General features: G+C 42.5%; 1 protein-coding gene across 1 annotated transcript in view; it reads left to right on the top strand.

The window, feature by feature from the left end:
• The window catches only part of LOC107136180 (minichromosome maintenance complex component 3 associated protein), a 44,371-nt gene extending 34,797 nt beyond the window's left edge, over positions 1 to 9,574 (top strand). The window contains exons 21-26 of the mRNA XM_048803957.1: positions 1,175 to 1,565; positions 2,466 to 2,723; positions 3,181 to 3,310; positions 5,031 to 5,237; positions 8,107 to 8,257; positions 9,277 to 9,574. Coding sequence (XP_048659914.1) covers positions 1,175 to 1,565; positions 2,466 to 2,723; positions 3,181 to 3,310; positions 5,031 to 5,237; positions 8,107 to 8,257; positions 9,277 to 9,435 — 1,296 coding nt within the window. The 3' untranslated portion in view covers positions 9,436 to 9,574. The remainder of the gene's footprint in view (positions 1 to 1,174; positions 1,566 to 2,465; positions 2,724 to 3,180; positions 3,311 to 5,030; positions 5,238 to 8,106; positions 8,258 to 9,276) is intronic.
• The last annotated feature ends 2,395 nt before the right edge of the window (positions 9,575 to 11,969 follow it).

Here is an 11,969-nt window from a genome sequence, read left to right as displayed (position 1 = left end):
GGGTTTTTTTTTTTTTTTTTTTTTTTTTTTTTGCGGTACTAGAGATGGAATCCAGGGGCGCTCTACCACTGAGCTGTATCCCCATTCCTTTTATTTTTTATTCTGAGACAGGGTCTCACTAAGTTTTTAAACATCCTAAGTTGCTGAGTCTGGTCTTGAATTTGCGATCTTCCAGCCTCAGCTTCCCGAGTTACTGAGATGTACACGCATTTGCCACTGCTCCCATCTAGGTTTCATCATCTTTAAAGGTCCATCAAGATAATTTTTTTTGTTTCCCTTCTGATCTATCTGAAGTTTTATATATATTAATATATATTTTAATTTTGTTTTATCTACATAATTTTCTAAAGATATAAGCAGGATTCAAAATAAAAGATAAAATTTGCCCATATTCTGCTATCTACAGCAAATCAAATTGTTCATATAAATTTTACCCCCACCCTCTCCATGTTAGGATAGATCTTATGGACACTTTATCACAGTTCTTTTTATTTTTTATTTTGAATCCAGGTCTTGCTAAGTTGCTGAGGCTGGCCTCAAACTTGTGATCCTGCTGCCTTCGTCTTCTAAGTAGCTTAGTATTGTTTTTATGAATTTAAAATATGACCATTTATGCCTTATATGGCAACATCAGATACCAGTGTTATTTTTCTAGAGTGGTCGTCCATGAAATATGTAAAGACGTGTTATGTGAGATGACAGCTGACTAATTGTACCTGGAGAAAGAAGTACTAAGAATAAAAATAAAAATAACTTCAGAAAGGAAGATAACTGTAGGTGTGAAGGCATCCTGGCATGTAATGAAGCTGTTAGTTCTTTGGCCAAGAGATATGCCTTCCATTTTTGTGTGTGGTAAAGAGGATGTGCAGGGATGGTTTTCTGGGGCCCTGGGCCGTTACAGGGAGTTCCTGCAGGCCCCACTCCTTAGCTGGATGGTCCAGGTGGGGACACACTCTTGTGCTGTTGCTGGGTGTGTCTCCAGGGCCCTAGACAGCCACTCAATCACAGAAGAACCTTATAGGCCCTTCCTACTACCTGTGGTTAAAGCCTGGTACTATGGTGGCATCTACCTCAATCAGTTATGAGTAAAGTACCAAATCATTTCAGAAAACTGTTTTTGAAAACCATTGTGAATTATTTAACCATATCTTTCCCAACTGTCTTTGCTTTTTAGGTTTCTCAGGCAGTGCAGTGGCTGGTCTCTCGCTGCCCCCACGTTCTTGACCTTTGTTGCCAGACTCTCATTCAGTACATTGAGGATGGGATTGGCCATGAATTTAGTGGTCGGTTTTTCCATGACAGAAGAGAGAGACGTCTGGGTGGCCTGGCCTCACAGGAGCCCAGTGCCATCATTGAGCTCTTTAACAGCGTGCTGCAGTTCCTGGCCTCTGTGGTGTCCTCTGAGCAGCTATGTGACTTGTCATGGCCTGTCACTGAGTTTGCTGAGGCAGGAGGTAGCCAGCTGCTTCCTCACCTTCACTGGAACTCCCCAGAGCACCTGGCTTGGCTGAAGCAGGCTGTGCTTGGGTTCCAGCTCCCACAGATGGACCTTCCCCCTGCAGCAGGTGTGTGTTTATACTGAGAGAGAAGTGGAGGGCTGGCTGTAGCAGAGCCTCATGTTTTCTTCTTGATGTGACCATCCCGCATGTACTGGGTTCAGTGTGAGGTCTGCAGTCCACCTCAACTGTGCATCCACCTGCACCTGCCTTTGCGTTCATTGGTTTAAGGAGCCAGGGATTTTTATGGAGTGGGGACTCTTGATCTTTTCCCAGCACTAGCCCCCGGCTGCCCTTCCTCATAGGTCCCAGTTATTGGAACAGAAGTTGTCCTTGAGCTGTTGGCTCTGCTGGGACCGTGACATCAGTTCTGATTCATGTCCATGTTCCTTTGAATCCTGCCTGTGCCTACTGTTCCTGGGCCAGGCCTTTGGGCCATTGTGATGGAGCATCCGTAGGTCACCTCAGTTGGCTCAAGCCTAGCATGGCAGGGGTTGCTTCTTCACACATGAATGCTGGTGTTAGGTAATGAGCCTGATGGCTACTTATCTGGCAGAGTGTGGGGCCTCAGCATGCATACTCACTTTGGGCCTCAGGTACCCTTCCAAATTCTCATCATTCAAGAAACCTGAAGGGAGGTGAACCACTCAATGGAAGCCCTCTGTGTCCTCAGCTAGGTGGTGTTCCCCAGGGGAAACCAAGACCACCTACCCGAGATTTTCCTGGCTGCTTGTTATAAATATGATTCCCGGGTAGCCATAGATCCATGTTGTCAAGAGTATCTAGGGTGGGCCTTGGGAGCAAGCTCTTCTTTCCCTCAACAGCTGTGGTTCTGCTGTGTATATATTTGAAAGCAGACTACCAACTATACAGTTGCTGTTACCTAACAGAGATAGTATTAACATTTTCATGTACATTTTCACCTATACTTTGGTCAAACCTATAATTCATGAGGCACTTTCTCTTCAGCACCCTGGCTTCCTGTATGCTCCATGGTTGTCCAGTATACCTCCCAGATCCCCAGCTCACGCCAGACGCAGCCCGTCCTCCAATCACAGGTGGAAAACCTACTCCGCAGAACATACCGCAGGTGGAAGAACAAGAGCCCCTCAATGGACCAGGGGGCAGGACCCTCTGTCGAGGAGATTCCTTGGGATGACATTATTGCCTTGTGCATCAACCACAAGCTGAGGGATTGGATGCCCCCCAGGCTTCCTGTCATCTCAGGTAGTTGGAGCTTGGCGCTGTAGGTCCTCATGAGACTTTCCTGGTTCCGTTTTAGCAAAGGATTGTATTTATTTGACGTTGCTTCTTTTCCCCAGTCTCCATTTCCTTAGGACATCCCTCTAAGTCCAGTGACTTCCAGGTGACGTGTAAACATTGGGAAGAACTAAGAAGGTTCCAGGAGACCTGGATTCCCCTGCCTGAAACAGGCCTCCTAAGTTGATTCTAATTAGAGGAGATCTGTAGCTCTGAGAGTTGTTATTGGTGCTGCCACAGTCTGGACATGAGCTGTCTGGACCTTGAGTGGCTCGTGTACACTCGGAGTGTTAAAATGACCAAAGCATGGAAGTAGTATTAGTCAGAAGGCTGTCCTTAAATCAGTAAGTCTGAGCAAATGCCAAGTGGCGACCTGTTGCTCTTTTGATAATGTTTTTAATCTATTTTTGTATTGTTTTCTCAGAGGCATTGAGTGAAGATGGTCAGATATGTGTATATTTTTTTAAAAACCATTTGAAAAACTATGATGTTCCTTTGTCATGGGAACAAGCCAGAGTGCAGACACAGAAGGAGCTACAGCTGAGTCAAGGACGGTGAGTTCCATGTTCAGTGTGTTTCTGTTGCTGTCCTAAATCATATTGTTCTTATCCAAAAGTACACTGTGGAAATTGGCATTTGGCACACAGAATCTCGCCCATCGTGGGTCAGTTTTGATGATCCTTAAAGCACAGATCATTCTGTTGTCACAGAACTGTTCTAAAACAAACTCAGAGGCATGTCACTTAATTTATCAGATGAGCCTGACCCTGAAGTCATATCCAGTTGGGAGAGTGCAAATGAGAAGATTGGTACCTTGTCCCACAAACCTGGCTTAAAAATACCAAGTAAAGTGTGTGGTATATGCAGTCTTGTAACATCTAAAAAAATTCCCAAGTGGTCTTTCTCACAAGATAAACAATATCAACAGTAGAAATCTATTAATGTAGTCTTTTGCCACAATATGAAAATAAGAGATCATTTTATTAGTTGTTGAAATGTATTTATTAAAACTTACACTCATTCTTGATGTTATTATGAAGTTTCAGTAAAAAAAAAAAAAAAAAATCCATTAAACTACCAAAAAGGAAAGGAAAAAAAGAAAAAACGGAAAACAGCAAAACAAGCAGCATTTGTTGTTCATGTTGTCACTGCTGCTGCCTATTGTCCTGGATCCTGACTACTGTAGTGACATGGGATAGATGGGCAAAAATTATCAAAGGAGAACTATAATTTCCAGACAGTGTACCCGTCAGTCTGTGATAACCCACAGCTGATCCCTTAGGACTGTCCAGAGTTCAGATAGATGACTGACAACCTATAAAAAATTCTCACAACAGCACAAACCCATGTCATCATGAATTGACAGGCAACGCCTTAACCCCAGCAAGGGAGTGTTCAGAGGCTTGAATGTGCAAAGGAACCCTGAATAAATGAGACATAGGCTAGCTTTTGACATTAAAAATATGCAATGTTATAAAGGTGCCAGTGCCAGTCATAAAGTCAGGGCATTGCTAATCAAAGGCCAATAATATTTCCCACTGATATTGACAAATTAATTCTAAAATTCTTCAGGATAATAAAATAGGTAGCAATCGCTGAGAAGATTTTGACTAAGACTAACAAAGAAGGTCTGCTTAGTCTAATATCAAAATATATGGTAAAGCTACAACACTTAAAACCAGATGGTAATGCTGGTGTATTACAGACCAGAATGGAAAGTCCAGGAATAGAACTGTATGTGACAGGACTGCAGTGCCAAGTCAGATTAGTTGTGAAAGGGCAGACATTGCCATCTCTTTAGAAAGAACCATTAGAACCCCTCTCCAACCATTCGCAGACATTCTTCCAGACGGATCCAAGAGCTAGATGTAAAGTGTAAGAACAGGGGCAATATAGGCCAAAGCAGGGCAAAATAGAGAATCTGTATAGAGCCCTGGGGTGGGAAGCAAGACCCAAAGTGGAGAAGCTCTAAGAGCCCAGCTGCCCCATGAGAGCAGAAGATTCCAGGAGCAACAATGTCTCTTGATCCTGCTGTGCGTGAAGATCACCCAGCAGTCAGGGGGCTACCTTCTCTCTGAGCCCCATTCCCTGAATTGAGGGAATTCTAGAGGCAGGTACAGGACTGACCCAGGCTTGATCGGTCACAGGAGGTCTGAGGCTTGTGACTGCTTAGGGTGGGTGCATGTGTGTGACTTGCCCATATGCTCTGCAGTGCTGTAGGAATCCTTTCTCCCACTTTCCTGACCATAAGCATTTCAAAACATGTACTTACAGTTTGGGGATAAAGTCTTTTCATTATTCTGCAAGCAATTTTCCTACTCCGTTACTTCACGTGCACCATAAAGGGAAGAGGAATGAAGAGTGTGACCCAGAGGAGCGGAGTCTCAGTGCAGAGGATCTGATGCGAGGAGCTTCTGCCCAGGAACTCCTGGCGCAGTGTCTGTCCAGTAGTCTATTAATGGAGAAGGAGGAGAATAAGAGGTGAGGCCTGTTCCCTTCTGATTCATGTGTGCTGTTCAGTTCACTTCATGCAAGGAGAGAGAGAGAGTAGTTGCTCATTTGAATAGACAGCTAGGGCAAAAAGACCAGAAGGTTTAGTGATGTGATTTTGTTTGAAAAAGAAAGTGAGTCAAACATTTGTAAAGTATAACCTCTTGGAAGACCGGCAGTGCCCTAGGTGATTTATGTTTTGTTTTGTTTTTTAATTTATTTTCTAGTTGTAGGTGGACACAATACCTTTGTTTTTTATGTGGTGCTGAGGATCAAACCAGTGCCTCATGAATGCTAGGCAAGAGCTCTATCTCTGAGCCACAATCCCAGCCCACTGATTATGTTTTTAACGGTTATGTTATTTGAAATTGATTTCACTAATTGTTATTGAAAGTTAGCTTCAGATTTTTTGTAGGAAATACATGTGGCTGAATCTACCCAAAAGATGGCGAGTGCTAAACAGTGGCTGTCTGCCCTTGGCGGTCTGAGACTTCTCTGGCTTATTCCACTCTGAATGAGTAGGAGCTGGTGCTGAACCTTTGTGTCCCTCACTGCCCCCCACTCCCTCTTGAGTTTTCACTTGGTGGCCTTATTTATAGTTTTACTAAGAAATAAAACTAGTTAGAAGGGACTTTATATAGGTCATGCTCCTGCCTCCACTGTCTTGAGCAACCATGTCTAGGAGCCTCTCTCTGACCAGCCCATTCCATGTTCCCTAGATGGGGAGGAATCATTCAGCTGGTAGCCAGAGTCAGCCTTCCCCTTGGATTTCATCTTCCACACACTTAAGGGCACTCAACCAGTAGGTGTCCCTCTCCTGTGTCATTGTCTGCTAGAATGTACCAATCAGTGTGCAAACATGAATACATGTTGGCATTGCTCCTCCTTGTCCCCATTCCCTTAATTACCACCTCATGTTTATATTCCCTTAACACTAAAATGTCTCTAAAACTCGGAAATTCTTTGATTCTCACCTCTGCATTCTTCTTTCCAGTCAGCCTGCAGAGGTTGAATGTGGCCACGAACCACCAGCCCTGTCAGCTGTCCACACCTTTTGTTCCTTGCTGCTAGGATGCCCCTAGTCCCCTCCCCAGGATTTAAGTGCTGGCTAATCCTCACCTCTCAACTGATTCTCAGGCCCAACTCCAGACCTAACATCTGGATCATCTGTACCCACTCCTCTGATTTTATGCACTCATGGATTTTGAGACGGGGTGTGTGTAGGGGAACGTCCTGCTATGTTTCCCAGGCTGGCCTCAAACTTGTGATCCTCCTGTCTCAGTCTCCCAAGTTGTTGGGCTTACAGGCATAAGGCATGTTCCTGGCTTCCTATTATTTCTGAAATCATCTTTAGACATCTATTGGATGTCAGGCATTGCAAAGTTAACATATTCCATATCCAATTTTCCCCCAACCACCCCTCCTTCGGTGGTCTTTTGTGTGATGGCAGTACAATCCTTCTAGATGCTCAGAATCACGCCCCTATGTCCTGATCATCTTCAAATCCTGTTGGCTCTAATGAAAGTATACTCAGACCATTTGGTGTGACTTCCATGGCTATCACCTGGCCTAAAATGATGTCACTTTCCTTGTGGATTATTACAGTAGGCCATAACCTAGCAGCAACTGCACAGTGGGCACCTTTCAGGTGTGGGGGTCATGTCACTCCTTTGCTCACAACCTCTCAGTGGCTTCCTCTTTCACCTGGAAGTAAAGGCAGATTCCTTACAAGGGTGACCCAGGCCCTGTGTGACGTGCGCCCCATCTTCTTTCTTGACTTCTGGGTTTGCTTTTCCTTGCCTCAGTCCCCAGCCATTCCCAGCCACGCACATTCCAGGTCTCTGCTCAAGCATCTGCTTTTATGTTGGGCTTCCCTTGCTTATCCCTGCCCTCCTTGTTTCCATGGCTCTGCTTTATTTTTCTTTATCAGACTGTTTGCTTTGTTCCTTGTCTGTCACTAAAGACAGGTTAGGGTTGGGGCCTTGTCTGTTTTGTTTCAGTGCTGCATCCCTGGTAGTTAGAAAGGTGCTTTGCATTTGGTGGGTGCTTGATAAATGTGTTGGAAAGAGTGAAGGAGTTCACCATTATCGCTAAAAGTGAGTTTACCTAGATATATATAATTATATACCTATATAATTATAAATCTATATAATATAATTGTAATTAATATATCTATATAATTATATATCTAAGTGTGCTCTACCACTGAGCTGCAGCTCCAGACCATGTATATGTATTTTATATGAGACAGAGTCTCACTATGTTGCCTAGTGTGGCCTCAGATTCTGAGCCCAAGTGGTCCCTCCTGCCTCAGCCTCCTAAGTAGCTGGGACAAATGCTGCCACCGTGCCCAGCTTCAGATTGTTCTTCTTAAAAAGACCAGTGTATGGAGATAGACAGCAGTGGAGTGTGAGTGTGTTAGATGCTATTGGGATATTATTTTGAGTTAGTTTTAAATTATAAGCAGCAATTTGTACATTTTGAAATCTATCAAGACATGAGAGCTGGACATGGTCACACATGCCACTAATCCCATCAACTTGGAAGACTGAAGCAGGAAGATTGCAAGTTTGGGCAACTCAGAGAGACCCCAAAATAAAAAGGCCAGGGATGTAGCTCAGTGATAGGTTTTAAAAAATGTGAGGTAGGGCTGGGGATATGGCTCAAGCGGTAGCGCGCTCGCCTGGCATGCATGTGGCCCGGGTTCAATCCTCAGCACCACATAAACAAAGATGTTGTGTCCGTCGAAAACTAAAAAATAAATATTTAAAAAAAAAATGTGAGGTATACATAGAAGGAAACTGATAGTTAACTTTGTGCTTCTTAGTGCTTAGGTGTTTCTGAACACATATTGTTTCAGGTTTGAAGATCAGCTTCAGCAGTGGTTGTCTCAAGACTTGAGAACAGTGACAGATACAACTTCTCTTCCCCTCTACCTTCCTCAGACACTAATGTCTCTTCCTCAGACTATTGAACCTGTGGCAAAAATACCTACAACAACCAGTTCACAGGTGAGAAGAGAGTGCATTTGGCATTCACACTAGAATTAGAGACAAGAGTGGTGCTGGAAAACAAAGTAGTATCTTGATTCATCATGTGATATCATGAAAGCCAATAAATTACTATCTTAGACTTTTGAAAAACTGATGTTAGTTATAGAGACCCAACCAATTGAGTATCTGCTTGTGAAATGAATGAATGGGACTGAAACATACCTAAGAGCTGAAGAAAACCTATAACCCTTGTGCAGTAAGGGCACTGATGAAAAAGGTGACAACAGAAGATTCTATTTGGGGATCATATGCTGTCTAAACCTTGGCATCACTCAGAGTTGCTTCTGGGATTAATTCTCCTTGGGGAAATTAGTGAATGAAAAAGGCATGCTCAGAGAAGCCATCCCAGCGTGTTCAGCTGGTTAGGGGCAGAGTTGCTTTTCAAAGCCAGATCCTAGTGGCTTTAAAGCCAAGGGTGGTTCTGTTTCACCATCCTTTCCTCAGTGGTTAAAGAAACAAGAGTTTAGCCACAGATCTGTGCTGTTAGATGGTGAAAAGTGTATTCCTGAAGGCTTTTGAAAGCCCCTTAACAAGGGCTAAAAACAAAATGACATACTGTTTCTAGTTATCAGATTGGGAAATACTTTAAAAAATATTCATACCTTTTGATTTACTAATTTTGCCCTTAAAAAAAAAAACCTGCCAAATATTCATAAAAATTACTGTATAAAAAAAGTTTGCTGTAGTGCTGACTATGCTGCATAAAAGTAGAAACAAACTGTCCAAGGACGAGAGTTTGGTTAAGCAAGTTACAATACCTTCATATGGCGAATGTATTGTCACAACCCTCCAGGATATCTTATTAAAAATGAATGGCACTGGAAATTGTTCATGTAGAATACAAAGGGAAACAGTGTATTTCCAGATGATACTGGCTCCATGAATGTACTGGAAGAGGCTAGAAGCATGTTAGCCAAGGTGGTGGTGGTGGTGGTCTCCAGATGACGTTAACCTGAGCTGCTTTTTTATACCAACAGAATGCAAGGACAGAGGAGCAATTGCAGCAGTCAGAGGCAACAGGTACATCTCTGACAGAACGGTTGAAGCACCTGGAAAGGCTGATCCGAAGTTCAAGGGAAGAAGAAGTTGCCTCTGAGCTCCATCTCTCTGCACTACTGGACATGGTGGACATTTGAGCAGCCTAAGTGGAGAGCAGTTATATCCAGAAGAGTTTCTGCTTTTACTCAAAATTATGTTATTCTTAGATGGTTGATGTACTGTTGAAAATGTGATTAATCATGCAAATAAACCATCTGAATTGAATCTCAGATCCTACACAGTTTGCAGAATGAAATATTCTTATGTTTCCTGATCTCAGACGGTCACCCACCCACCTGCATATGTTGAAGTTGTCTGCAGCTTAGATTTCCATGTGTAACAAGATAATTCTCACCGCAAAGTCACAGACCCTGATGTGCCAGCCATCAGCTATGTAGGGATGGGTAAGGCATAGGAGCCCTGCCTGTCAGGAGCACCCAACTCACATGAGAGCTAACAGAGGTATGTGTATATACACAGGACTCTTGACAATGTACATTGATAGGTATTCCTGGACTGGAAGCTGGGACAGATGGGAGAGTTTACTTGAGAGGACATGAAGAAAGCCTAGAGGCACCAGTTTGATTGTGTGGCCATGTGAAAGGAACAGGTAGGCAGGGTCAGACCATATTCTGAGTGCTTGGGAATCAGTTGTTAGAGGATATTAGCCAGGGAAGTGACTAATTTTTCTGTGCTCTTAGATGGTTCCATGTGGAAGAGGGAAGATGAGTCAGGAATCTTGAGAACTGAATGTTCCAGCTGTCCAGGTTGGAGAGGCAGGTTTGTAAGCCTGAGTTCTAGTAGCTGCTATGGAACAAGAGAATGAATTTGAGAAAAGTATTAACAGACTTGGTGACATTATGACTACCAATCTTAAATTGATACTCATATTTCCCAATTATAATCCTGGAAGACTATTTCATGTCTTCTGGTTCTCTTCAAACCTCCAATATCGTTAGATAATGACCCTACATATTTCAATGAGGAAACAAGTACCATCTAACCTCACCAAATCTGCCAGGCAATCCCTATATTCCAACACTACTCTTACGAATTTCTTCAGTGATTCACTTCATGTTTATCAACAGATATTTAATGTCATTTCTTAATCTTGATTTCAGACATTGTTAATTTCCTATAATGGGAGAGGAGTTAGCTCTCCATCCTGTCTTCCCTGCAATGTATACCATTCACACATACCTATATTTCCTTTCCTGTAATATGTAACAGTGTAACATGTTGGCTGAAATCTCCATTCTGAGTTCATATTTACTACTGGCTGCTGAACTTTTTTTTTTTTTTTTTTGAGGTACAACTTTTGATTTTTTCCTAAAGTTAATAATTGCCTTATTTTTTTAATTTGCTTGTTTTTCTCTGTTCCTATTGCAACTTCACCCAAAATTCTCTACCCTAAGAGTAAATAAAGCTTCTTGTGACACAATCATATGCATCAGATAAAATGCTAGCTCCACTTTCTGTGGAAGACCACCCTCCAAGGCCTCCTGTCTTCCTGCCACAGCTTGGACATTTCCTGGATTCTAAGTCATATCTTCCTCTTCCTTGGTCTGCTTTCTCATTTTGATGGAGCTTAGTTTTAATAGCTTGAGCTCACATATCTAAAATGTCTTTATTTCTATCCTTAAATTTTTGACTCATCATTTGAATGGGAATAGCATTATAGACTGGAAATCATTCCCTTTTGTTTGCTTTTTATTATTATTTTTGGTTATCAGGATTGAACCTAGGTGTGCTTAACCACTGAACCACATCCCCAGCCTCTTTTTTTTATTTAGAGAGAGGGTCTTGCTAAGGTGCTGAGGCTGGCTTTGTGATCTTCCTGCCTCTGCCTCCTAAGCTGCTGGTATTACAGGTATGTCCCACTGCAACTGGCTGTTTATTGAAAATTTCAAAATCACTTCTATGGCAGGTGTTCTCAAATTTCCAAACATATGTGATCTTTTTGCTTCCTCTTGTTCCCTACCCAATTTATTGTGCTGGACTTTTTTTAAAAAAAAATTATTATCATTCCAGTTTTTATTGCTATTAAACTACCCAAACAGTTTTAACTTTGAGGAGGACTCAACTGGCAGGTTTCCAGTTTTTTGTACCTTCCTGGGATTTATTGGCAAGAGTGGTCTTTTTATTCATTTAAGCCACATATATAGATTTTAACTTTGTTGGTTTGCTAGGTCAGTTATCATTCTTCCATCCACTCCCAGTCTCTCTTGCTAACTGGTATCTTCATTCTTTGTGGGTTTTGTCTTTGTCTTGTAAATGTGTGTTTGGGCAAGAAATGGAAGTCAATGCCTCTTTTCAGACTCCATAATTAATCAGAATTTAGAAAAATTCTGCCATTAGTCATTTCTCCCCATGTCTCCTGAGATAGTTTGTCAATCACCAGTAAATTGTTTTGCCACATCCAATCATGAATTCCCAGTCCTTGTTTAACATTCCTCCAAATCCTCAGCACAGATCTGGTCTTCCCTGGGCTTCCCTGACTCTCACCCCCTGGACATGACAAGGTTGGTGCCGCAGGGATTACTGAAGCTCTGATTTCCTGGTTAGTCTAATCTTGCGATTTCAAATGATGAAAACAGATGACTACCAAATTCCTCTCTACTTGAATGCAGCC

Source organism: Marmota marmota, unplaced genomic scaffold, assembly GCF_001458135.2.
Source record: "Marmota marmota marmota unplaced genomic scaffold, marMar, whole genome shotgun sequence".
Taxonomy (NCBI): domain Eukaryota; kingdom Metazoa; phylum Chordata; class Mammalia; order Rodentia; family Sciuridae; genus Marmota; species Marmota marmota.
Note: the sequence above shows the minus strand (reverse complement) of the source record. Positions and strands in the feature narration are given on the sequence as shown.